At 41.8% G+C, this 26,592-nt stretch overlaps 2 protein-coding genes across 2 annotated transcripts; one reads left to right on the top strand and one right to left on the bottom strand.

Moving 5' to 3' along the window:
* The first annotated feature begins 5,006 nt into the window (after window positions 1-5,006).
* On the top strand, window positions 5,007-6,429 carry LOC115769022. The gene is made up of 2 exons (XM_030713731.1): window positions 5,007-6,065; window positions 6,136-6,429. The coding sequence occupies exons 1-2, from the start codon at window positions 5,007-5,009 to the stop codon at window positions 6,352-6,354; spliced, it is 1,278 nt and encodes a 425-aa protein (XP_030569591.1). The 3' UTR covers window positions 6,355-6,429.
* Window positions 6,430-9,857: 3,428 nt separating this feature from the next.
* Window positions 9,858-17,489, bottom strand: LOC115769020 (tyramine beta-hydroxylase; the record flags this gene model as incomplete). Its single annotated transcript, XM_030713730.1, has 6 exons — window positions 9,858-12,191; window positions 13,877-14,064; window positions 14,158-14,507; window positions 16,450-16,841; window positions 16,923-17,074; window positions 17,131-17,489. Coding segments are annotated over 6 exons (1,742 nt in total), but the record flags the coding sequence as incomplete, so codon positions are not given.
* Window positions 17,490-26,592: the final 9,103 nt, after the last annotated feature.

Below are 26,592 nucleotides of genomic sequence, written 5' to 3'. Positions count from 1 at the left end.
GTCGTCGACTTGAGGTTCGAACCGAGCGTAGTAAATACATATTTTCAACTGTAATTGGTTCGGTTCGTTAGCCAGAGTTGCCAATAGCTATGCGAATAACAATAACAAATGCTTGGCAACAATTCAAACGCAAATCAGCGACGTCTCCAATTCCCGATCCACACGAAGAAGCCAAGTCTCTCTCTCTATCGTCTTGTTAGTCGTTTGGCCATAAAATTATGTCACGTAACGTGACGTATCAGTTTTTAATAATTTCCGTTAGCCGAACTATTAATTGGCATTTACCATAAAAAAAAAGAGATTTTGGAAAAAAATAAGTGCATGCATTCCATACATGTTAACCAGGAACCAGGTTTTAATAGACAAAAGATTGAGAATGCGTTTATTTTGAATATTAAAATTAGATGTTTATTTGCAAAAAGAAACTTTTATTTTAGATTTCAAACAGATTGAACCTCAAGCGTTCATACAGATAATATACCATATTCGATAGACCCTTCCCGTTTCTGTATGTCTCACCTATTTAAATGCCAAAATAATTCCATCAAGTGTTCTTTCTGAGTTAAAGTCTCCTTTATAAAAGGTTGCCAACACATCTTAAACAGCGTTGCCAGATGCGAGCGACCTCTTGTCAAAGTCAAGGTGAAAGTCAAAGTCTGCGTCAAAGTCAAATTCGGAATGCAGAAAACCCTTCGATATGCATAGCAGCAGGTACTCATTAAACCATTAAACGAAATACGTAACTTGCGGCTGTCAAAGATTTTTATAGAGAAATTTATTAAAATTCCTATGCAAAAAGGGAGCTGAAAAAATGCTGAACCGCAAAGAGGCAACGGTATGTCACCAAACTCGCATTCATTATCAAAAACAAAAGGCACGAAAGCACAATAGAAGCGACAGGCATTAATGCCATTGATGAGATGCCGACAGGGGGGAACACACATAAAGAATGGGACAAAGCATCACTAAAAAAGCGCGCGAGAGCGGGTGAGATGCGGGGTACATGGAGAGCAGAGAGTGAGATGGCTGCATAAAGAATTTCTTGATTAAGTTATGGAGAATGTCAGGCACGAATGTCATGAGTGTCGCGCGCGACTCTTCTCCTTGTCACTCCCACACTCTCCCTCTCTGTCGCTCTCTCTCTCTCTCTCGCTTTTGCACGGCGCTTTCTGCTTGTCGTGCAACCATCTCTTTCGCTCCTTTGTTGTGTGCTTGGGTCAAGTCAATAAAGCATACTGATTAATGTCAAATTGTTGCTGTGTCTCTTTTTGCATAAATTATGCATAAATCGCAAACATTTGCCAGCCGTTGTCCTTTAAAGCACAAATACGGATGCCAATGACGATCCCGTTGCCTCACCATGTGTCCTTGCCCCTTGCCCCTTGCCCCGTGTGGCACCGTGTCCCCCATCTGCCTGTTGTCGCCGCGCACATTCCAACCTCAGACCCAGACCCAGACCCAGACCCAGACCCAGACCCAGTCCCCCAGATTCCAGCCTCCGTCTCACTTGATGGCACCAGCGCCAGCATTTAAGCTGTTTTAAGTCGCTTAACACACACTGCAAATAAAGAAATCAATAACAAAACAGACAACGACTATCAAATACCCTGCAAAAAAAACAATATATGTTTATCTATCAGCTTGCATATTTATTTATATGCTGCTGGGTTGACTAATGAAAACTCTGCTCAATCTATTTTAATCATAATAATATGCCTTTTATTAATTATGTCTATACCCTAATATTGTGCATAGTTTCTTCACTTTATTATTATATTTCCTTTAAAATTTTGACAAGTTTTTTATTTAATATTGTCACCAATTATAATATCGGTTAAACATAGGTCTTGCATAGTCTCCTTTAAGTGATTCAAAGTTACGTCCTATTTCAGAAATACCAACAAAAAAGAAAATGATACTTTCTTTATTACAATAAAATGTATTTTATTATGCTAGACCTTTTGGGATTTTCAAGAACTCTTAAATATTAAACACTGTATATAAAATATATGCACAAATCGTATTGCAATGCCATTCAGAACCAGATACCGTCATATGATAGCTTACAAGAAAATATTATGTCAAAGTTTTCAACAACTTTTTGTAAATGTCTGGCAACTCTGCACGTGTCAGCATATAGACTTGAAACTTTGCAACATTTCAACAGTATTTGTATGTGTCTATTAACATTCTTATCGGGTATAAGAGAACGTAACGGTTACGCTGAAACTGAAGCTGATGTAGCTCAATTTGACTGGCTGAGTGAATGTGTCAGTCGCATGTTGTTCGCTTTCTGATACCCTGTACTAAGAAAATGGTTAAAACAGGGCATGATCGAGAGCTGTAAGCAAGCCACAGTCATGGATATGGATCCAATCTCTTATAAGACACGAACCTCTGATTCCGTGTAACATGTTCAATAACTGTCTATACCTACCAATTTATTTAAAGATCTCTTGAAACGCGAGATATAGATATGCCAATCGATTGTAAAAAAATATACAATAACTATATCTTTTAACTCTAGAGCTTACAGGGCAGCTCAAATTCGGTCTTTTGTTGCGTACATGTAATTTGCTTCATGTATTTGTTTTCCGCAGCTCCTCTGCTTGATGCCGAAAATGCGGAAAAGCCGTCATAAAAAATGAAAATGCGAGACAGCGGCAACAACAACAAGCAGGCACAAAAATTGTGAATCTGTATATAAATTTAATTTCCCCGCATGAGAATTTCACATAATCAAATTTTTTAAATGCAAGCGATTTTACGGCCACGCTTGAGAACAAAAAAAAAAAAAAAACGGGGGGTGCCCACAAAGGGATGAGATGTTTGTGTGTGTGTGTGTGTGTGTGTGTGTGTGCGCGCGCGTGGTGAAGGGGGGCAGGATTGGGTTGGTGGCTTGGCTTTCGGGGCATGTTGGGATGTTGCTTGCGTTGACATATGAAATATTAACGGGTCCAACGCACAACATACAAAAGTCAAGTGCATGGGCGTGGCAAAAAAAGGCAAAGACCAAGGGGGGGGCTGGTGGTAGTGGCGTGAGTTGCGCCCAATTTGCCATCAAGCGTAAAAACAAATTTTCTTTAACAAGCCAGCATCGCGGCAACAGACATGTGAAGCCCTATAGACTGGGTACAGTCAAGGTGACAGAGTTGCCAGACTGCGAGAATCTTAGACAGACTACCAGACTGCCAGACTATCAGAATGCCAGACTGTCTGTTTGTATACGAATTAGAGCACGTCAAAAGTTTGTAACATTAAATTCTTTTTCCTGTGTGTGCGTATGTGTGCACGCGTGTGTCTGCGTGTGTGTGCGTGCGATTGGTGTGCAGATAAATGTTTTAGCAAAATGAAGACGAAACTGACTGGAGAATGTAATGATGCCACACGTTTCTTTACACATGGCATAGTTCCACAAACCAGGCATTGAGAACTCTGAAACAGGGACATGCGACAGGGGCGTGGGTGTTAAGACGTCCTGTAGGTGAAGGGGGTGGTATATTAAGGGCGTGAAGCGTCTGATTAAATGTGCTTTGCATGCGTGTGCGTGAGCGCATATGCAATGGCAAGCAGCCATAATGGCGATTACACAGCCACACACAACACACACACACACACACACACACACACACACACAGAAACATCTGACTGCCTTGCAACGCCTTCTCACGTATTCTTTTGAGCGTTTCGCTGCGTTACGCGCGCTGCCACTTGACTTTTTGTGCGCCACATCAGAAACTTTGATTCACGAAATTCCACTGGCGCCACACACAGGCACGCACACACACTCGCGCACGCCCGTTTGCATGTGTGTAAATATAAGCATTTAATCGCGAGCAAGCTTTGTCCTGGTCACGCTCCGCTTGACTGCCTGGTTGGCAGCCATCTCTTGTCTGCCTGTGGTCCAAGATATAAAGCTAATCGAATCACAATGTAAATAGCGAAATATTCGCTGAGCATAGCCCAGCAGGTTGGCAGATTTGTTTCACCACAAGTTGCTTATTGATGAAGGCTGCGATGTAAGAAGCTTACGTGACGTCCTTGGTGACATGTCAGCGATGATGTCATCGTAGCTATGGATATGCCGACTAAAAAGGATGGCACTCGAAGACAACGTAGCTGACATATCATTAAGCGTGTCTGCTTACTTAAGTACACCTATTCCGAATTAAAATAAATTTCTTATTCAACCAATCCATGCTTATTCGTTTGCACATTTCCTATATTCTGATAAAAAGTCACTCAAAGCCTGAGCTACAGCAGCGCGTTATTCATTCAAGTGGGAACGATCTTATTTTTGTTTCTTTAGCTTTTACAGCATTTAAAGTGGGAATCCCCTTTTGTCTATCATCTTCATTTACCGACAACAAAAAATAATAAGTAGATTTATTCAGCTGAATCAGCACATTGTTTGCTTGAGTTTTTGCTGATTAGCTCACATAAAGAAATACACACAACCATATACATATGTGCAAGCAAGAATATATATTTTTTTTTTTTTTTGATTGGTAGAATTAGATAAGAAATATAAATATTAAGAAGAATATTACAGATTGAAATGTATTTGAAAAGTTGCAAACAGGGAATCAAACCGAATCGTATTACACTTCTGGAGAGGATGAAAAACCTGGGGGACTGCATTAGTAACGGTTTCGGTACAACGGCTACGTTTCCGAAAGAATATTTTCGATAAGCCAAAAAAAACAAGAAAGAGGTTCTAGTCGGGTGCTCCTGAACCCTCTTCTTCCAACACCAAATGCAAATATATATACTTCTCTAGAAACCACATGTCGGGTTTGGTAACTCTAGCTTTTATGGTTGCGGTTTTGGTTTGATTCCCCGATATACTCAATATAACAGTCAAGCAAGATATTACGAATTAACGTGACTAGCTCACGATAGTTTTGCTATCTGCCAACACTCACGAGTCACGCGCTCATCAGCCGTTTAAAGCTGCGCGCTCAGCTCAAGATCAGCGCATCGATCAGTGTCAATCGAGAGTCGAGATGTTGCGGACCTTCTCAATTTGGCTGCTGTTCGTGGCGGGTGCTTTGGCTGTTTGTGACCTGAATTTGATGGAGCCGAAGCCGATTGTGGTGAAGAGATTCGGCAGCAAGACGGCCATCGTGAAGCGTGCCTTGACTAGCCTCCAAATGTCCACGAACGAGACGGTGACCTTTCACTGTCCCACGGGCATCAGCATCAACAGGAACACCGGCCAGTCGTTAAATATCAATGCGGCAACGGCGGAACTTCTGTGCACAGATAATGGCGTCTATCTGGATGATCGCCAAATAATCCAGCAGCGCAGCGGCGCGTTCATCAGCTGCAGCGCCGACTACAGCCAGACGCTGTACGAGAGCAACCACAGCCTCACCGGCTGCGATGCGGATGCAATGACGCTGCTCGTTGGCTACCGGCTGCAGGCTCTGCCAGATGTAAAGCTGCTGGGCATGTGTTACGATTTGGGAGCGTCGCGTTTACGCTTCGTCAGCTTTTTGGCATATGCGCCGCGCAATGCGCTGCTCGAGATGCACACAGACCACGAGCTGGCCGCCCTGCAGCTGGACAGCTACATTGGCAGCCTGACCAAGTATTTTCGATTTCCCACCAAGTCGGAGTTCCAGACGCAAGTCGATCGCCAGAAGCGCTTGGGCGAGCTCTACGATGGAAAACTGTTTGAGTACGAGAGCCTGCTGCAGGATACGCAACAGATCCAGGAGCTGAACGGATACACCGATATGCTTAGCATTGTGTGGCTGCGCGCGCTCCGCTCGGGCAACTGGCTGCATTGGCTGAACGCTTTGCGCTCTGCCGCCAGCGGCGGCGGCGTCGGCGACGATGAAGACGTTGCTGGCAGCAGGTTTGATGTGCGCGTCGGTGTTTCGGGCGTGGCAACGCTGCCCGTGGCACACAGCTGCAATGCCAGCCGGCCGCTGCTGCTGGAGAAGATCGGCGACAACACGTTGCAGGTGCCAGCGCACATTTGGGCGCATGTTCGAGCGCTGCAGCCGTCGCCCACTGTGCCCGATGAGTTTGTTATTGTCGCACACAATTCGCCATACGTAAGTTTTACTCTCTCTCTTTCTTCCTCTCTCTCACTCTCTCGCTCTCTTTTGTCTCTCTTTCTTGCAGTTCAATGTGCTGGAGCTAAGCTCGTTCTGTGAGGACATCTGCGCTGAGATACCTTGGCTGAGCAACACTCTATTTGGCCAGCTGCATTTGGTGCCCAGCTACGGAGTCGTCAGCTGCTGTCGCATGGATCAGCTGCAAAAGCTCAGCGACTTTCCGCTTGCGCCAGCAGCGCTGCCCGCGCCGACAGCGGTGGTTTCAACGCCCATATCACTTATCTAACCTCGGCGCTCTGAAAGCTTTTGCTGCGTGTCGATCGTTTAAAAATAAATTTACTTCATAAGCTTCACCCTTTTGTTGTTGTCGTTGCTGTCTCTTGTGATTCTGTTTGGAAGCTTCAAGCTGGCTGGCTTGTGGATTCTTCCGGAGCTTTCAATAAGATGCTCACACGTCAGAATCTTGCAAAGGTAAGTTGAAATTTTTGTTTGCTTTGTGATTCATAATTAAGATATACTAAAAAACTAGTTACTTTTAGAATATACTTGAACCAGAAGTTCATAAACTAGTCGAAAGTAGACCAATTTTACATTGACATATACATACATATATCTGCCCTCATGCATATTAATATACATATAACATATAATCTTGATCAGGCTGACAATTTGTTGTGTGAACGCGTTGCTTATAAAACTTTAAATATATACAGACTTAAAACTGAAGCTATAGGCTCTCGCAAGGCAAGCGTTAAGTAATTTACTTTTCGGTAAGTCTCACTAATCGGCAAAAGTCGGTAAATATAGAATTCCAGACACGGTTTTAGAGCATTTCTGATAGAATTTTAAAACAAATAACATCAAATTCGCTTTTATAAGTCAAACACATATCAAGAACATTTCTATCTATATAAATCTCCGACAGACTGATTGGTGATCAACGTACAGCCCAAGCCGTAAGAGTTAGGAAGCTGAAATTTTCACATATGTGATGAAGGTTCACGTTAGGACGGGATTTCGGGAAATTCCAACCGCATTTGTTAAAAAGTCACGAAAAACGTTTGTGTGAAACTTTTTCGTTTACCGTCCGATCGGTTTAATGCTTGTTTTTAAATATCTTTGAGAGAATTTCTTTCAAACGTCACGGGCAGGGTCCGGGGTATACCCGCTATTATAGACATAGGTCAAAATTTCGAAACCCCATCGCTCGGTCAAATCTCATCGTATTTTTACAAGTTTTGGGTCTTTGGGTTTTACTTGGCATCTAAATCAATTTGGCATCTAAATCTATCAACATTATTCTTGGTCAAAATTCCGATATAGGACATTGGTCAACATTTCCCACCCCCATAACTCGGTCAAATCTCATCCGATTTTCACGAGGTTTGGCACTTTGTTTATGTATTTTATACTTACCACGGGTAAAGCCGGGGCGTACACGCTAGTATTATATATATTTTTATATATATCACAAAGGATTTGCAAGTGAAGCACTCGTAATTGTTCATGGTTATGTACTTTAAATCCTGTAAAAACTATACTTGCAGCTTTGGTTCGTTACGATAAACGTTAATAAACCCAAACTACTTCAGTTGCAGCTACGTAAATGATAAAACTGTTTCCCAGCCGCAGTTATGTTAAGAGCTGCGGGTATTACGTGGCAGCTTCCATTAAAAATCCTGCCATAAAATACTAAAGAGACAACACTCTGTGGGTTTTTTTTTTGTAAGTGAAGGACCAGGGCCACTTAAAATGCAAGCCGATGATGAAATGTGCATATAAAAAACGTATCTGGCGTTTGTAATAGCCGCTCACTGATTCGAATTTAGTTTGGGTTAAAATGTATAAACGAAACGGCAAGAACGGCTAATAAATACCCTTACAGCACCGTATTTAGCTTCGCTGTGCTTTAATACCAAATGATATATATGTATATAGCAGGCCGATTTGATGGGGTCTCACAGTCTTGATGCTGGGATTGTTAACGATTCCTTGAAAAACCGAAAAAACGATTCATGGAAAAACAAAATTTCGACTGATCATTCCTATAGCAACTACATGATATATTCATATATATTCGTAAAAATATTCTCGGTACGCTAAATACTCGCTAATACTCTTGAAGACAATTGCTATACAGCTTTAGAGATATGTGTGAAGATCGTTAATGCTGAGTTTGATGAAAATATCTTGGAAAACAGAATATTTTGCCATACAAGATCCCACTTTTCGATCGATCGTTCCCATGACAGCTATATGATCCGCTGTTGATAATATTCTGCATATATATAGAGCGCATGGGTGAAGCTTATGCGGGAATTTCGTCAAGATGTGTTTAAAAATTATATAGTGGTCCGATCCGGACAACATATGTACACCAATACTTTATGGTCGGGGAGATGTCACCTTCTATGCTTTAGACATATTGTGACAAAGTTAGAATACCCTTTACAAGAGTAGACAACAAATAAAAAAAAGAAAATACAGCCTCATATCATTTTTTATTCTTTCATTTTTTTGTGTGCTGCGCGCCAATGAATATTAAAATATTTGTGTGTGTGTGTGTGTGTGTGTTTGTGCGGGGGAGTTTTTTGTTGCATGATTTCGTTAAAAACTTTTAATTGGATTGCAACCGCTTTAATACTTTCATAACGGCAAACGCACGTCCTCTTGGTCGCACAAAACAGAAAATCAATTAAAATGCCGCTCAGTCAACGCGTTGAAGGCTAAAATATGCGTCCAGGCCAGGCCAGGCCAGCAGACAGCTCTCCAGTCCACGGGCCATCAGGCAATCAAGGGGCTTGCCAAATCGATGCGCAGCAACAAAGTATCATCCAATACAAGTAAAACAAACTATCAATAGCCGATTTCAATGGCCAACATTTAACTTTGACGCTTTGCTAGGGCGGTGGGCGGAGCACCATGTTCAGGGTTCGAGCGCCCGCCGTTTAAACAGAAGTCGAAATATTTATTAAATTTCATAAACGAATTGTAAACGGGCAGGTGAAAAGTGGCAATGTGTTGCATCATTTTTGACTGTTGAATCATTTTTATACCCTGAACTCATTAAAAATGGGTATATTGTATTTGTGCAAAATCCAAATGTGTGTAACAGGCAGAAGGAAACTTCTCCGACCCCATAAAGTATATATATTCTTGATCAGCACCAATAGCCGAGTCGATCTAGCCATGTTCGTCCGTCCGTCCGTCCGAAGAAAAGGGTTCAGGGTATCCCCTAGTCAGGACTTTTTTTAGACTTCTATTTATTTTAGCCAATATCCACCAGCATTTTTGGGCTAATCAAAGTCGCTTCACTGTGGGTCTTCGTCGGCAATCAAGTGCGGAGGAGAAATAATCGCTGCCCTCACATTCACCTGGAACTGTCGCCCCCTAAAATCCATACTCTAGCCAAACCCCCGATTAAAAGGCGAACAGAAATCAAACAATTTTTTAGTACTTTTGCCAGTACTTAATATGAGTTGCGAAGACCTTGAATAATGCATATAAATCCGAAATGTATCCCTTAACCAAGTTGATGAACGATTTGAACTTTTCGCTCGTTGAATTAAAACGAATTTTTGCTTCATACTGGTATGGTGGTCATTTTTTATTAGATACTTTTTAGATTTTTGTTCAGCGTGAAGGCTCTTGTATATATTTTTTTTTTTGTTTGTCTATTTTTTTGTGCATTTTTTTACATTTTTTTTTTTTTTTTTTTTTAATATTTTGTTTGTTTTGGTTTTTGCGTTTTTCTATATAAATTTCCATCTACATACATAGTTTGTTTTTTGTTTAGCTGTAGAACAATTATCACATCTTAATATATATGTAGCTACACTTAAAATTATCCATTATATGATTTGTGCATATGTATGTATTTTGTGTGTGTCCAAATGTTTCCGTCTTCTTCTTCGGTTTTGTATATAAATCCTTGTAAAACTATGCAAAATCTTTTTAAAAAAAAACCCAAAACTCTCAAGTGATCATCAACAACATCAACAACAACTGAAAGATTATTGGATAATAAGATCAAATAGGGTAAGCTCGTAATATTTACTTATATCAAAACCTTTTGTAAGCCTTTACTGATTTGAAAGAGGGGATAATATATGATGTACTCATTCAAAGTGCTGAGGGATACTCAAAAGTACTCGAAACCATCGATAGTAGGCTTTTTTATGTCTTTAACATTCAAACTAGAAATGGCTCTTAAAAAGATTTTCGAATTTGTAAGCTTAAGAGCCGTTTTTGGTACAAGGTTACGGGCTCGTAGCCCAGTGCTTGGATTTGGGTTTGTCTTAGCCAAATTCCAGTTTTATTAAAAAAAAAACGTTTGGCTGGTAGCTTATAGCTATATCCTATATATGTTATTAGAAAAGTAATAATTATGATAAATAATAATTATTATGCCTATGGACTCTTTTAAAAATTTGTAAAATATTTACTTTCAAACATTAGCCTAGATAAGACAGAGTGTGATTCTGGTATAGCTCATAAATCTATGAATTTATTCCTTTTCTTTCTTTTTATTCTTTTCGTAGTTATCCATACTCATACTCATCTGATCTTATACTCGTTTCTACTCATACTCATATGTACTTATACTCATTTCAATATAAGTCTCATTTTGCATAAATCGACGAATTTCTTCATCTGATCTTATCATGAGGATTTTAAATGTACTTATACTCATTTCTACACATAATTATGAGTAGTATTTGCATATGTCTTTGAATTTCCACATTCTTCATCATATACTCATTTATATTCATACTCATCTGCACTTATACTTATTTCTTCACATTCCCATCCGCACTCCTATTCATTAGTTCATTCCTGGAAGTTCCACAACTCCCCGTGTACCCATAATACTTGTGATAACTTTTAAGGAGATCGGCTTGAACCAGTTCCAGCGTCTTGAACCAAACAAAATTTGATTTGTTTAAGACAAGCAACTATCGATAGTTAGTGACAATCGAGTTGGACATTTGCCTGGCTGTCGGCTGTCCAAAAATGCGAAATGGCTATAAACACTTGGCCACTCGGCTACCTTGCTGTGTAGGTGGATGGGTTGATAGGTTGATAGGTTGGTTCGCACTGTGTGCATCCTTTTTATCTGACACTCATTTCGACAGACTGAAAGTTGGCTCATTTATATTGTATAAACAGTGCCGTTGGCTCGCATTGAAAACTGTTTCAGTTGCCGCTGATGCTGCTACTTATTGCCCCCGTCCGGCACCGGCAACGTCCCTGGCACCGGGTCCGACACCGTCCCTGGCCCCGGGGGACTGTTGGCTGGGTAGCCCCCCCTTTCTACTTTTATAGCTGTTTCTCATTTATTTTCCTTACGGGTTTTTCCACATTTCTTTTACATTTTCTTTTCTGTCATTTGCCGCTTTAAGCTGGGCCACTGTGAAAAGCGTGTGGCCGTCAGTTGTTCTGCAAAATCGTCGGTACATTTCAAAGGCCAACAATTCATTAGTTATTTAAAGAAAGTTTTTGAGCCCCAACCCTGCCAGCTGACCTTTTGTCTTTGCCATTTCAGTTCACAATAATGTGCACGTTGATGTTGACGCTGATGATGACAATCATATACTATATAACTCCACAGAAGAACAAAACAAAACAAATTGTAACAAAAAATGCAGAGGGCCTGACAAACCCTTTGCCAAAAGCATGCCATTTGTAATCCCGTGCCGTGTCTCAATATGTGTTTGTGTGTGTGTGTGTGCCGTGTTTCTGCCCCGCCCCGACTAAAATGCAATCGAATACATGAAACAAAAACAAAAAACAAATGCATTTCGTATCCTTGCATAACTCGCCTAGTAGATGCACTCGCCCAGCAAATCGCATTCACCCTTCTCCAACGGCTTCAGCCACAGCGGATTGTAGTTGGGGCACAGTTTCCGATGGATGGGCATTTTGATTTGCACTGGCGTCGGCGGTACACCCTCCCAGTTGTGTCCCTCGAAACGCTGGCCATCGGATCTGTTGCATTGCATGCTAAGCGGCTCCTGGATGTACATCGTATACAGTTGGTCAACGTGCGGCTTTGTCCATTCGATAGTCCGATAATTCGCAGAACGTGCCCCGTTCAAGTGTATGCCATGCTGATGCTCCTTGCTGTACGCACACAAAGTGCGTGTGCGTGTGCGTGCGTGTGTGTGTGTGTGTGTGCACAAGGTGAGCGATTGGTTGGACGGTTAGAAAGGGAGCAAAAGATGGATAAAGTCGTGTAATTGCCTACGGTTAGCAAAATGTCAATGCTTTGTATGTGCGACCATCAAAGCCATTTTAATGAGTAAATTGCCCAAATTCCCATTTGCCCTACTCCATTAACGTGCAGCCGTAAATCAGTGTTGAAAAATGTTCCAATTTACTGAATTTACTAATTTGCCAGTCGCATGTTAACGCAGCCAGTGTTGAAATCAAGATACAAACGATATCAATCTAATGACTTGGGAGCGTTTTAAGATATGTTTCAGCTACGCGAAAGTAAAAGGAAACTAAAATCTAATAAGTTAATAAGTACTTATAAACAAATCATTTTAAACATTGGAAGTGGAACATTTGATTTTGGAAAAAAACAAAAAAAGATCACCTAACCTGATGGGATAGAATGTTGAATCAAAATCTGATTTGAAATGTTAGAATTCCAATGCAAAATGACGCAAATGAAATTGTTGAAATAATGAAATGAAACATTACGCTTTTGAAGTTGAAACATACATGGAATGATGAAATGAAACATTTCGCTTTTGCAAACTCCAAAAAACAGGCTCAACAAGCATAATTAAATGATATTATATGGAATGCTGAAACAAAGCTCTGAGAAAATATAATTTTACAACATGAAATGGAACGGAAGAAAACATTAAACAAAACGCGCTCTCTCCATCGCTCTCCCTCTCTCTCCCTCTCTCTCTTTCCTGTTTTTTGCATGAGACATTGAAACTTTTTACACTTTGTTTTCGCATCATAAATTTTGGAATTGTATTTGTTAGCTGTTCCTGGCTTTACATAAAGCTGACTTTAACTAGTTCAGAAGCGATTGCCAAGCACTCTGAAAAGCGCTATAGATGTCTACATTTTGTTAGCTAGGCTTTTCCTATGGCCTTTTCAAGTTTGCAATAATGCGGATTTTACCTTTTGCTATGCTGAACAGTTCGTAAATTTTCATAAGTTTTTCTTTTTTACTTTTTTAAGGGGGGGTGGGGGGGTGGCGACTCATTCAATCAGCCGCCTTTTGTCTGGCGCAAACCTTTAAGCCCACTTTTTGGCCCTTTTGTAAATTGGGAGCGCAAACGCTCAAACGCTGTTGAAAAGCTCACAAGTCTCTAATCTAATGTATAAATTTCTACTTTCATTCTACTGATGTTGCCCTCCAAATACACAATACACCCAACAATGCGACGCGTTTCAAGCACTTGGGAGTTGGTTCCCTGGTTCTCTGGTGTTCTCTGGCTGTACTTTTGGGCCGGGCCCATTAACGCTGGCAATTAGCGTGCACCTTGGCGTAGCATTTGCTGCTGGCAGGAAGCTGTAGACATTTCCGTTATGAATACGCTTAGGGCGCCGCAAGCCGCAAACCGGAGCCACAACAAACGCCAGAATGCCAAAGTTTTGCCTTTGATGGCAATGCCAGGGTAAACACACGCAGAGAGACAGAAAGAGAGAGAGAGAGAGAGTGGGCGAGGGCTGGGAGCTGGGAGCACAAGTACAAGAAATGCCAACTGGCGCAAAATGTAGATTGAAAAGTAACGCAAAACATTAACGACGCCCACGCAGTGGCCGCCTCATCCGCTTACCGCTTCATATAGATAAAGTAATCCTCGAGCGTCTCCTCCGAAACGGAACTCTTGCACACCTCCAACTTGGTCGCCGGATAGTAGTGTATATAGTTGACGCACATCTCATCGCTAATGGAAAAGCCGCCCAGCGTGGCATTTGTATCGGCAAGCGTATTATAATAGCACGTTGTGACCAGAGCGTCGCCCTACATGGGAAGAGCAAGAGGCAGGCACAGTGGGTGGGAGAGAGCATATGTAGTGCATCTGGATTAAGCAAATTTTGCGTAACGCATACTTACCGGCAGCACACGCGGCTTGTAGTGCAGTGTGCGTATTTCCTGAAAATGATGCGAATAGTAATCATCGCGATTCACCTCGCGCAGCTCCTGTTCGCCGCGAAAATGTCGTGTTAGGATGCGAACGCCTCGCAAATGTGTATGCAGCTGCGATCCAAAGATGATGATGCCCGTCCGTGGCAGTGCGGCCCGTGTACAATCGGCCACACAGTAGCCACTCAATGGGAACGCCGTCTGGCCGGGCGGTATGGCCATTTTGTCGGTATATTCCAGACCCAATTCCATGACGCCGGCATCGTATTGCCGCAGTGTCTTTGATACTTTGATGCGAAATCCAGAGCTATCCACCAGACCTGCAGGTCGTATGATTAATATTAATGCGATTGCTGGACAATTGCGAGGGGCGGTTAGGCTGAAAGGGGGGCGGGCTCGAAAGTGTACGCATGTGTGCAGCACACTCTAGAGCATGACTCAACACGACATGTTATTCTTCCATAACAAATTGTCAGCTTTCGTGCGTGTTCGTGTTTCACGGATTTTCAAGCAACACGGGAAACAAATTTATTAATTTTTTTGTTATTATTCTTACTATGGGTAATCTATTGTTTTTAAGAAATTTCATTCAATTTTCTTATTCCACCCAGAAAAGTGGATTTTCCGCAAACTGTGAATTACCTATTACGTGTATTCAACAGTTCTACGCCCATTTTTTGGGGTGGATCTTTTTAAATCGTTATAGCACTTGCAAAAAAAAGAAGAAATGTTCAAGGTAAATGAATTGTTTGCGTCTCCTGTTAAGCCATTTAAATCCACCCATCTCTAGCCCGTGCTCAGTTACAGACGCTGAGCTGAGTGGTGCACTTGGTATGCTTTAGCCATGCCCACACTCTTGTGGCCATGTAATGCGCAAGACGATGCCATCGACAAGGATATAAGGTACACAAGGACACTTCAAGCAGCAATAATGACATTTTGCTCCTGTTTGTCGCAGTCACAGCACTCGCTCTTGCTGTTATTTATACAAAAGTTTTAATGAAATCACCCCAGTGCATGCCTGTAAATAAATGTGTGTATATAAACATATACACACATACACATATCTGTGTACATATGTGCATTTTTGTACACTGATCCACTTGAGTGCGGGCCGCCAAAAAGGGGGGCGGCCAAAGGTTGTGAAACGAGTCACACAAAAGCAGCTCAACAATCATCAAAATCGAATTACCCCGGCTACATTCCCATTGTCAATGTGACCAAATTTTCGCCCGTTTCCTTTTCCGAGACAACAAAGCAGTGTTGGTAAACAAACAAACAAAAAACAGAAGCCTTTGTAGGGAACTGTGCTCAGCTGTGCACAGCAGCTATTATCATGAGCCCCGCAGGAAGCCCAATTCACTATTTTAAATCTCCAAGCATGTCTGACATGAGAATATCGTTTGCGATTTCAAAAATTCTCTTTGGTAGCGGTAATAACAATATTTGGTTATTCAATCAGTATTTCAAAAGTATTTTGCGCCTGAAAAGTGCAATTGTCATATCGTATTTTGTCTTGCTAAAATATCGAAAGACTTAAACATTTGAAAGAAACACTGATTAAATAAATATAAATTGTGCTCTAGTCGGGAGTGCCCGACTGAGAAATACCCTGAACCCTGCGCCTAGCTACATTCATAAGAGCTCTAGCTTCCACACACGCGTGGTTTAGCCAACTCCTGTGCTTCTTCATTTGCTTCTCACTCTGAAAAACGTGTTCTTGAATATCTTCGGTGTTTGTAGTCCGATCTTTATGCAGTTTTCAAGCCATAATCATGATAGCCGAGTGCAAATAAATACCAAAGCGCAATGTTAATGCTGTCACAGTTTTAAAGTTTAGCTATGAATCGCTGTAGGTATCTATAAAGTAAAATGTTTTAAGTCTATATACATATACTATATGAAAGTTTATTCCATCAAGCTCTAACAGTTTGAGTTTTTTCCAACAGCAATTGTATCACTTTTTGTTCACACCTCTTTCCATTTACATAATATATTTTTATCTATATAAATTCGTGCTGCTTGTGATATACGAAAAGAAATATATTTCTCGAACTTGAGTAATTCTGTCTGAGATTTACGGACAAACATAAGTAGATCGATTCAGCTCGTCATCCTGATCAAGGATATGATACTCTATAGAAACGTAATCTTTCAGCTGCATTCGACACTTTCATAAAACCTTATTCCCTGCTGAAACATTTTAAGTGCGAATTCAATTTGTAAAATTGAACTTTCAATATCAACTGTAACTTTACTCACCCGCCTGCAGCTCCGGATTATTGAAGTGCACCTCGAGTCGAACGTAGGGATTAAAATCGGGTCCACCGACTGGCAGGCCAGCCTCAGATGGATATGTAAAAGTGCTGGCACCCATGGCCCACAATGACATTACCTTGGAGCAGACCTTGGCCTCCAACGGCAGCTGTTCGCAGTCGCCATTGTACAGTGGAATCTCAACGTGGGCGTCCGTTTCGCAGTGGAACACCTCCATGTGATGTATAATGCCGGGCGTCTTGATAATCGGCTCAAATTGTACAATATGCAAACGATTCTTGATTATGTCATCCAAACGCTGCACATGACACCAGTAGGTGGTCTCCTGCTTGGGCACCGGCGCCTGCTCCAGCGTGATTTCAATATGCTCCAAATCGCTAGCGGAGTGGTGGGGAGGGGGGGAGAGGAATACTTAAGATCGTAATATCCTTAGAAAGGCGAAGCCCTGAAGCACTTACGTTTCGGGTATGAGTATCTTGTCGGCGCGCAGCAGCTGCAGCATCTTGAGACCCGCCTCATGTGGTGCACTCACATTGGGCAACGCAAACTGATGATCCTCTAAGGCGAGCTCCGATTCGCCGCGTGCCCAGACCACATACATGGTTCCCTCCTGCAGCAGGTTAACAGGGTTAGCATTCGGATGCAACAAAATGAAATGCCACTCACGTGTAGTCGCAGATCGAGCGGATCGCAGGTATCAAACTTGCGCTTGAAGGCCAGCGTAAACTCATCCATTTTGAAGACCTCGCAGTCCTGCTGGTAGTCCTTGCGCACCCAATGGCCATCTGGGCTGGTGTACGTGTCGGTGACCACATTGAAGAAACCGTTCTGATTCTCAAAGAAACAAATATCCGCATCGGCTAATCCGCCGCGCTTCGAGAAGCCCAAATAGAACCAACGATGCTGCTCATTGAATGCATTCTGCAAATGGAAAAGCACCTCCTGCTTGTACCAATCCACCATCCAGCTCAGCTTGATCTCCTTGTCATCCAAATAGACTTCATGTAGCTTTGTATCCGAGAGACCTGTGAACGGAGTTAAACGGTTGAACGCTTTTAGATGTTAACTCTTAACTCATTGGCATAAGCAAGGCTCAGAGCTATTTAAATAAATATTAACTAAATGTAAGGAACTTTTCACACAAAAACTAGGTTTGTGGATGTGGAAAAAACCTGGTTTGTGAAGCGAATTGAAAGGAAGGTAGCTGGTTCGAACCAACGACAAATTGTTCTGTTAGCCGAAAGTTTGTCCTGATCTAAAGTAATCTTAATGATGCACAAAACAGTACGTCAGGGATAATAATGTTTAAATATTCAATAGATAAACTTCAACTACAAAAAACATTTCCCTCTCCGTCAAGGGGAAATGCCAATCCATCCTTAAGGCAGAGAACTGGCCCCAACCAACGACAAATTGTTTTAGTCTTAAGTTTCCTTAGTTTGCTGAATGTCTCAGTCCATAAAAAAAAAATAAGAAAAAAGAAAATGGAGTTAATCTGATAAATTCAAGACCTCTTGCCTGCATTCCGAGCGCTCTCGACTGTTATTTGACTCTGGCTTTTTTGCTATTTACTGACAAGTCCGAAATGAATGATAGCAATAAGAGCACGTTTACAGTTACACGTTGGATGGCGTGGTCAGAAATGGGCGAAACGGCAGAATTTGTAGTCCATGGAGCGATAATCAAGTTGCCTCTATACTAATTACCAAAAAAACAAAAGCAGAACCGGACGCAAGGCAAAGGAAACGAATTCAATCTTTCAGCCATGTTATCTGCTCTGCTTCGAACCGCACTCAAATCCTGTGCAGCTGTACACGGACCAGGTCATTAGATTTATGTTACCAAAGGACTCTTGGCCAGGCAACCGAACATCAATTACAACTACAACAGCGTCTCGACTGACTTGCTGTGGGCTGGGCCCCAGTCACTGGAGCGGCAGTAACGAGAAAGAAAACCCAATAAAATGTCAAATCCAATTGGCAAACACACACACACACACAGCAGCAGCAGCAGCTATATCGTGTGAACGTAGTTTGCAAAGTATATCAAACTGTTTGACAGCAGGAATATAGAGCTGAGGGGCATTTGCCGAGTTGCCGAAGGGCTGTTAGATGGAGTGCAAAAAAGCGACGGTGGAAACACTCGATTACAATCACAAGTGACAGCGATTCGCTGCGTTTCGCCATTCGCATCGCATGAGACCAACGAGTTTATTGAGATAAACCAGCGCCAGATCTGGGCCTGGAGCAGGGGCTAGAGTCGGCTCCAGAGCTGGGGTTGGAGCCGGAGCCGGAGCCGGGGCTGGAGCCAAAGCTGGAATAGGGTAACTGCAGCTGATGTCCATTGCTTTGCTGCGTTCATGAATTGCGCTTCCCCCTTTTTTTTTTGTTTTCGTGGTGTTTTATCGCAATTGGAGTTGGGAGCGGCGTCTAGGGATTTCTGATGTGATTCGCAGCCAGTGCGCATATCCCCATGCGTAAGCTTGCAGATATGTGCAACAATTTGAAGGCTACAAAAATGGTTTGCGCTATGAATGCCAATTTGCATTTATATAAATCGCATCTAGAACCAAATCTTTGCTCAAAAACTAATCAAAACAAAAGTTGAACCAGCACTTTTTCTTGAAATGGTTTGATTTGCAAGTGCCGAGTCGATCTGTTTGTACTGCCAAAGCTAGACACTTAAAACTTGCCTTTTATACTCAGGCTAAAAATATAGTCTGGTTATCGATAATTATCGATTTCCAGACCTGCCTACTTGGGCATAACTTGATAATTATAAGAGCTTGGCATGTAGATGCTCGTTTTGTCTAGCTAGCTGCACAATATTTCACATTTTGGACACCTCGCCCCATGCCAAGCTCAGCGGAAGTAATATGCCACAACGGAATGGAAGCTGCAAGCTGACGTTAAGGTAACTGCGCTGAGAGTTCGATTGTCCGGCACTAAAATTGATTTGTTATCCTACATATGTCCCACTGCTAAAACACACACGCATACATACCCTTGCACACACACACACACACACTCAGGCACACACATACGCACAGACAACAACCATTCACAGGCCCTCACATATATCATAGCCAAACGGCGTCCGCGCCAACTCGTTTCTGTTTGCTTTGCATGCGAGTCAGAATAAAAAAAAAAAGTAATAAAAAAAGGGAAAACAACGTGTTCTCACACCAAATTTCCATTTAGAAATGCTTCTACGTAGTAGCTGGCGCTGGCGTTGTCGTCTCTCAAGTGGAAATCGCAACGGCAGCGGTTAAAGGCAACAACAAATTGTACTCATTGTTTGGTTTTGTCAATTTATCATTTGTGCAATGGAAAACGAAATGCGCCAAACTCATGAATAACTGAATAATGTTTAAAGTTTTCGGTTTCAAATGATTTTCATTTTATGCTATCATTTGACAGACATCTGAGCAGCACATTTATAAACATCAGTTTGCATTATACAAAAGTATGCACCCAGTGCTATCTGAATTAGTAGCACAGTCGGTTGATATACAACCTTTAAATACCCTTCTTGTCTGCTTATTTATGGTCATAATCATAATCAAATCATGTGATATATCCATTTTCCATCAAACTTACAAAACTTGGCCAGATGGCATTTCTCAGCTAAGTCACACACAATCTGCCCTTAAAACTTTGGACTATTTTTAGTGGAGAAGTGGAAAAATAAATACACAAATAACAAGGTTTATATAATCAATCGACGATAACTTGTCCATAGTACAAATGGTTTTTCAACATTTCTTATGTATTAATTCTTCTATCGCAAATGTATCTTCCGCGCGACATCAACGTCTATTAAACTCTTATCTCTGAGGAATTTAACGAGAGTATTGCGCATAAGCTATTCATGAGTGTGTGCTTTAAAAATTCACACACACACACATGTGTATGCATGTATTGTACAAAAGTACTTCTTTAATTTATGTAACCTACTTTTGAGCTGCTGAACTGTGACAGTCCAATAAGCGCCAGTAACTATCTTTTAAATTAAATCTAAATATATCAGATGCTTAATCTTGGCTTGACACACACACGAACACACACACACACACACACGCACACATACACGCACACACGCATACACAGACTGTCAACCGGCACTCGAAAAGTTTTAATTCTGTTGAAATTCGATTTGTGTTGCCCACTTTTCAGCTGAAGCTCAAGCCAAAAACTATCTATGAAATTGTTGGAGCCCCCTCCCACCTGCTCTACCCTCCCACTTCCCACTTCCCGCTTCCCTCTTCCATCTTTCATCTGCTGTATGCCGCCTTCAGTCAGAGTCGAGCCAGTGACTCGCTTTTCAATTGCTTTATTCTCGATTGCTTTGTCTCAACTTTTCAATTGCATTTTCATTCACACTTAACAGCTTTTACCCGGCGGCAATTTAAGCTCCAATACCAACAACAACAATGCATTGCACACATAACTGTAAATTTAATAAACTTGTTCAAAGTTTATTGCATTTGCTTGACTTCCCTTTAGCTGTATGCTCCCAATACCAAAAAATATATACACATATAGATAAATATATATACATGAAAAAAAAAAAAATAGAAAAAATGGCTTTCTTCGGCAGGCCGCATATTGAATACTCTTGCAGACATGTGATATGCGCTGTAGATATGCGAGAAGAATTGTTAAGCTCGCGATGGCAGAGTTAAGCTTACAAATACAAAAGCTTTTCACAGATTCTACCCAAAGAGCATGATTCCGACAAAGTCTAGCTTATATGTATAAAACATAGTTAAGGTCGAGATATTATGAAAGCAAAAAGTTGTTCATACAATTTCTTTATGCTCGACCGATCTTGCCCCTAGCAGCTATCAACACAATGCATTTGTTTAGATCCGGCATGACAGAATCCTTCAAGCTGAGAGTGTAGCTTACATAAAAACGGACAGACAGGCAGATAGATATATTTGGTATACACACACTTTTGCATGTTATATTCAAGCACTACAAGCTTGCCAAGAATCGGACAACAAGCACCGAAGTTACGCATTTCCCATGCATAGAGTAGGGCCATGCAAAGAACAAGCATAAAGTACAGAGCTTGTGTGCGTGTGTAAATATGTGCTACTGATATTGAAAAAGGGGTATCTTCTGATATTCAGGGTATCTTCAAATCGGGCACTGCCAACTAGTTTTTCATTTTTTGATGCTGAACTTGAAATGCCAGTTTGATGCCTGATGTATGTTTGTGTGCGTGTATGAATGCATGCGTGTGGTGTTGCTGGCAATGGTGCTGCTGGTGGCTCGCGTCTATGAAGTACGTGAATGTGGTGCAGAGTACAGCGCATAGTTGAACGTTTTTTTTGCCTTTTCGAAAGTGAAGACGGTCGACGACAAGGACGCTTACGAGGGCATGGGCTAGGGCGGAGGCGAGAACGTGGCTGATGATGAGCATTCGGCATGCCAAGGCGCACAGGAATTTTCTTATTATTCACTGCATGCGAACAAATTTGAAGGAGCTTAGGTGGGGCACCACAGCCAGCGAATCATCGCACCGCAACCCAGAACCGCCCAGTCGCATACTGACGTGTTCTGCTTAGGCTGCTGCTGCTTGAAAATATTTTTAGTATTTGTGTGGACGGACGCATTTGCCTGTGCTGCCATAAAATAGCTGATGTCATTATTGTAAACGCTAGTTGCACAAATCTTCAATTGCTTTAGCTAGCCCCTGCCCCACCCTGGTGCCCAGTGGATCCCAGCATCGTAGCCAGTCCTATCTCTTTCTCCTTCTCCTGCTCCTGCTATACATACATATATATATAATTTTAAAAATATTTTTTGTGCCTCTCTCAAGTGTCGCTTGGGCATCTTGGGAATGCTTGGCTTGCTGCTGCACCACTGAACCACCACCCGTTTCCTGCTGACTTTTCTTAACACCCTCTTCTTAACCAGCTGAACACTTTATTGAATTCCCTTTTTAGCGCTTTGCTCCATTTCGATTGCCATGTCGACTTGTGCGAGTCCTTCGCTCCAAGTCTCTTATTATAAATTGACTGCTCTGTTGTCCGGTTCCTGTCGCATTGAGTTATGAAATGGTGGCCATCAGGGGAAAAGGGAAACGAAACAGAGGTCGGCTTGGGGGTGGGGGCGTGGCAGACAGCATTTATCGAGCAAAAATTTGCCCACACTTTTCCACGGTTTTTCGCTTGATTGAGACAAATATTTGTACAAAATTTTTGCTTTCGTTCGGGTCAACGTTGCGGTCGCCCAGCTCTATAAATTATTAAGGATTTATTGTGGCCAGCTCTTACATAAATCAGCAAATACACACACATATATACATATATATAAATATATATATATATTTATATATGTATATATGTTGCCTGCAGTGGCATTGAGGCTGTTGCCATTTTGATGGACCGCCTCAAACGAGCTCACGTTTCATGGCCAGGTTAATATAATTGCAGTGCAAAGTGCTTCGCATTCTTGCCGCCCTGCCCACTCTTTCCCTTTCCACATTCCACTTCACGTTGACATTTCTGAGTAATGGCGCCCTCAAGCCGATAATTTACTACTAGAGAGCAGAGCAGAAGCAGCAGCAGAAGAAGATGATGAGGAAAAACCCCTCCACAATGTCAGTCAATGCATTTTGTGTGCCTACACAAAGAAACCGTTCACGCAAAGTCAGCATAACTGGAAATGTTTTCAGCGTGAAGGCGAAACGAAGCGAGAAGCGCTGTGAGAAGTTATTATGTGAAACGCCGGCTGAGATAAGAGGTGTTGCAGTTTGTCAGTAGAGCGAATGCTGCAAAGCGGTGCAAGAGAAATGAAGCGAGAAGCTAAGCTAAGTTAGGTGAGAAGCAAAGCTAGGTTATGGGTCAAAACCAAGCACCCAAGAAAAGCGATAAGATAGATAGGGCAGAAAAATAAAGCAAATTGTAATCGTAGAGAAATTAAGCAATAAGCTATGAAAAAAAGAAGATAAGCTGTAAAACAAACGAAGGCAGAGTTAGATTATAAAGCTAAAGAGCAGAAGCGAGAAGCTAAAAGAAAGTTTTATTAAGTTGATAAGAGTTAAGAGAGAAGCAAATAGAGAAATCAGCTATGCAAAAACTAAGATAATCGGAAAAGCAAACGAAGCGAGAGGGCGAGTTAAATTATAGAATTAAGAAACAGATGCGAGAAGCGAAGTGAGAGCCTTATTAAGTTAATAAGAGCTAAGAGAGAAGGAAAAGAAAAAGGGAAGTCATTATTCAAATGTGTCACAAGAGAGCAGCAAACCAAGAATCCTACCGAAAAACAAAAATAGAAGCGAGATGCGAAGAAACAAAAGCTAAAGCGAGAAGCGCAGCGAGTATGATATGTGAAGTAAAAGTAAAGCTGAAGCGAGAAGCAAAAATAAGCTTAAAAGCAATAAAACAAAACAAATACGAGAAGAAAAGTAATAGAAATTTACAGTTGCTATATCTGCAGTCTTATCACTTCTTCACATTACACCAAACGCTTCTCGCTTTGCCAAAAATTAAGACAATGTCTGTCGAGTTTCTATAGTAAAGCAAATATTGAAATTTGTATTAAAGCGAGGCTCGATTGAATATCGATGAATGCGATATCTGCCCAAAGTATAAACCAATTATCGAAGACTGAATATAATTAACTGCATTTCAAATAGCCCTCTTTTGGGGATTGTGCTGCCGACACGGCATATGTGATCCACAAGAGCTGTGTGAAGAGCGCCGAATGCTGCACGGGACGAAGCAGACACGCACACACAGACACACACAGAGACACAGGACAGGCACACACAAAACAAGCACACAAAGGATATATGAAGGATGTGCGTATGGCCAGTGGCACATCCCATGTGAGGCACAGCAAGGCAGGTTAACGTGACTCCAGCCACGAGCTGGCATCGAGTCGGATGCATAAACAAGAGCCAACAAAATTGGCCCGAGCCGTGTCCGGATTCAGGTTCTGGTCCAGGTTTCGCTTCTATCGGGCCACGGCCAAGCGCTGCCAAATGGCCGCCAGTTGCGGTACACCGACTGCGGCTGCGGCTCTGGTTCCACTGATAAATAAATTAAAAGGCACACGCGAAACGCCAGGAAACCCAAAAACTGCCCAAAGCCGAACGCAGCCTAATAAAGCTGGCCAAGCGGCCGTGAGTGTGTGGGGCAGCATGCGGTGGCAGCTGGGCATGTGGTAATGTGCACCGAAAACATATAAAAAAAAAAAAAAGAAAAAGAGAAGAAAAAAATAAAACCAGCGGCTTCTGGCCACACTCAGGCCCGTAATGTGGACACGAGGCAGCACAATTTGAACTGGCAAGCCACATAGCCGGAGACCAAATTGGTAAAAAAAAAATAAAGAAATGAAAAAAAAAGCATGTTCACAGCTGGAGACGGGCAGAGGGCCTGGTCCGCAGCGGAGTGGGTCTCGCTTTTGCTCGACAAGGATTCGACATAATGTGTGCCGTGCTTTCAGTTGGGAAATCCAAATCCGAAGCGCTAACAAGCATCATGAGCCGAGCGTATAATTAAAATTGGATATTCAAGTTAAAAGCTGGTGTAATGCTTGATATATATCGATAATTATCGATTCTAAATAAAACTTAGCTTTAACTATGAACCCAATGTGAACCAAAAAACAATCGAACCGAACTGAACCGAACTTAAGTGAACCATAATTAACTTGAAAAAAGCTTTAAAAATGGTTTAAAATGCAAAACTCTTGCGACAGAGTCAAATGCAGTAACATCTTTCCGCTATATTAGAATTGTGAAGACTCGAATCACACTATGAATTCAAGAGTCCCGTTACCAACCGGTTCAAAAGTGGTTTTGAATCGATTCAAAGGATATTTCAATTCATATGTAGGCAAGTAAATGTTTCAATCCTTATCGATTTTGGGTGCGCTTAAAGCCCATCAACGCATTTAAGTTACTGTAAGGAGCTTAATGCCATAACCGATTAAAAACCGTTTCAAATTCCATTTTCCATCTAATACGTGATGCTTAAAATGTGTGTGAGTCGTTTTGCCAAACGATGCGCGAACGTATGAACTAGTTCAATAACAACTTTTAAAGATTACTGACTGTGAGACGGTTTGAAATGTTTTGATCTTAACTAATTCGCAAATATATCTTGCTTTAAGGATTTTAACGAGATAACCGATTGAAAACCGATTCAAATTCAATTTCAAAACTTATCAAAGTCATGCTTTAAGTGCGTGTGAGCCGCCTGGCAAGCAATGCTCGTTTGAACTAGTTCAACAACAACTTTAAAAGTGTGTCGCGTTAGCTCTATTGATAAATGCCTTTTATACCAATTGAAATGCACTGGGAAAATAACGCATAGAATACAAATACTGCACAAGTTATTGAGCTGCTCAAAGTTTACGGCTGTGAACCGGTTCGTAAATGTTTCAGATGTAAATACTTGAAATTCGGACTGTTATTTTTATGATTGAACCGTTGCGACACTTTCGTCGCCCGTACAATTGTTTTGTCGACCTTCAATTGTTAGCCGATGCGGTCCATTTGCCTGAATATCTGTAAAGCGGTTCGTCGGCCAGTTCACAAAAGTTCGGTTCAGTTCAGTTAGGCTTGGTCTGATTGGGCTGGGCATTGTTTCAGGCTGTTGCCGACGCGGCGCTCAACAGCAGCCACAACTACATGCTACATGCTACATGCTACAGGCTTTTGCCCCCTTTTCAATTTGGTTGTGGCAAACATTTCAACTGTATATGTGTGCGTGTGTGTGTGTGTGTGTGAGCGCGTGTGCTGTGCCGGGTTCAAATTAGGTTTCATCTGCCAGTTGCCTTTTTCACTCTGTTTGCAAACTAATTTACCGTTAGTTATTGCGATTGTGTGCGTGTATCTGCACACACACACACACATTTATATATATAAATATATACAATATACCCATTTATATATATATATATATTTTCATCTGTATACAAATGCCGCCCACCCCCACACACAGTCTGGGGCATGCATATGCCGGCCATTTGTCTGCCACGCCTCGACCATAAATTATACGCTCTTGGCCCAGGCAACAAAACACGGCAAGATGCCCAAAGATAGACACACAGACACACACACACACACACACACACACACACACACACACACACACACACGAACAAC

Source organism: Drosophila novamexicana, unplaced genomic scaffold, assembly GCF_003285875.2.
Source record: "Drosophila novamexicana strain 15010-1031.04,08,12 unplaced genomic scaffold, DnovRS2.1 tig00002170-arrow-arrow-pilon, whole genome shotgun sequence".
NCBI classification, from domain to species: Eukaryota; Metazoa; Arthropoda; class Insecta; order Diptera; family Drosophilidae; genus Drosophila; species Drosophila novamexicana.
The sequence above is the reverse complement of the archived record's forward strand: the minus strand, read 5'-3'. Positions and strand labels throughout refer to the sequence as shown.